At 38.5% G+C, this 1100-nt stretch overlaps 1 protein-coding gene across 1 annotated transcript; it reads left to right on the forward strand.

Annotated features, from left to right (window-relative positions):
- Positions 1–409: 409 nt before the first annotated feature.
- Positions 410–652, forward strand: Pmar_PMAR008272 (hypothetical protein; the record flags this gene model as incomplete). The annotated part of the gene is made up of 2 exons (XM_002764381.1): positions 410–458; positions 512–652. Exons 1-2 carry the CDS (start codon positions 411–413, stop codon positions 650–652), a joined length of 189 nt encoding a protein of 62 aa, XP_002764427.1. The 5' UTR covers position 410.
- Between the last annotated feature and the right edge of the window lie 448 nt (positions 653–1100).

The following is a 1100-nucleotide window of genomic DNA, read 5'->3' on the forward strand; positions in this document are numbered from 1 at the left end:
TTTACTACTCTAAGCCATTTCTATTATATTCCAGAATCTTTCGCAGGCTTCCTCATTAATATATAGCCACCACAGGTACACACGTCTGACAACTAACAAGAGTGATTATTACTTGAAATTTCTTCCTCCTCATTTTCGTATCTCCTTATCTACACTCTGGTCAATGTAGCACTACCCTTTATATTAGCCTATTATAATAGCCCTCGTATTGAACACTCTTTAGATGCAGAAAGGAATACGGTGATAGCGAAGGCTCTATCACCAATAACGAATTGGTGGGATAATATATGGAAAGAGGATGAGAAGGAGAGGGTTGCATCAGTGAGGGGGAAGTTTAGGATAGAAAAGTAAAGATAGTCATTATCGATCAAGTGATCGATAATTGTATCATAAATAGGTATAAATATCAGATGCCAGACTCAGCAGATGGAGTTTGGAAAACTGGTGGCATTCCAGAAGTGAAGAATAAGCTCCGTACCAGGGTTCGATCTGGAGATCTCTCGATTGATAGGTTCGGAAAGATGTACTGTCCCTGCGGCTTGGACGTGATGGTTTCCCTGCTAACTCGGGAGAGGAAAGGAAACTGCTTAAGTTCTTTGAGGATCCTTTTGGGGATCAAATACAAAAGAACAAGAACGATATGCATGTTTGATGAAGATGGAGAAGAAGAGGATGGACAAGTTTCCGTTCTATTATGAGTTATGTTATTATTCAATCATCACTGTTACTCGACCTCATATTGTTATATAACCTATGATGATTAAACATGATAGCTTAGAAAATACAGAAACCATAACTCATACGGCAACGTACATTCTTACTAAATTAATTGACCATTCCCATGTTCCCCCACTAGATGTATAACGCAAAGTGATAATGAGAATAATGATCGGAAACATGCCTCATAATACTATCCCGCATCCGAAGGTTATCATCCATAATCACACAATCGTTGTCATCCTTCATTCTTTCTTTTAAAAGTACATGTACACTATCCACAATACTATCAGATATACTCTCTTGTATTTTCTTAACGTCTTGAGCAAGAGTACAACTTGATGATCACTGAGAGGACCTGCCTTCCCTATCAGTCTGGTGAT

Source organism: Perkinsus marinus (genome assembly GCF_000006405.1).
Source record: "Perkinsus marinus ATCC 50983 genomic scaffold scf_1104296977786, whole genome shotgun sequence".
Classification (NCBI taxonomy): Eukaryota; Perkinsozoa; order Perkinsida; family Perkinsidae; genus Perkinsus; species Perkinsus marinus.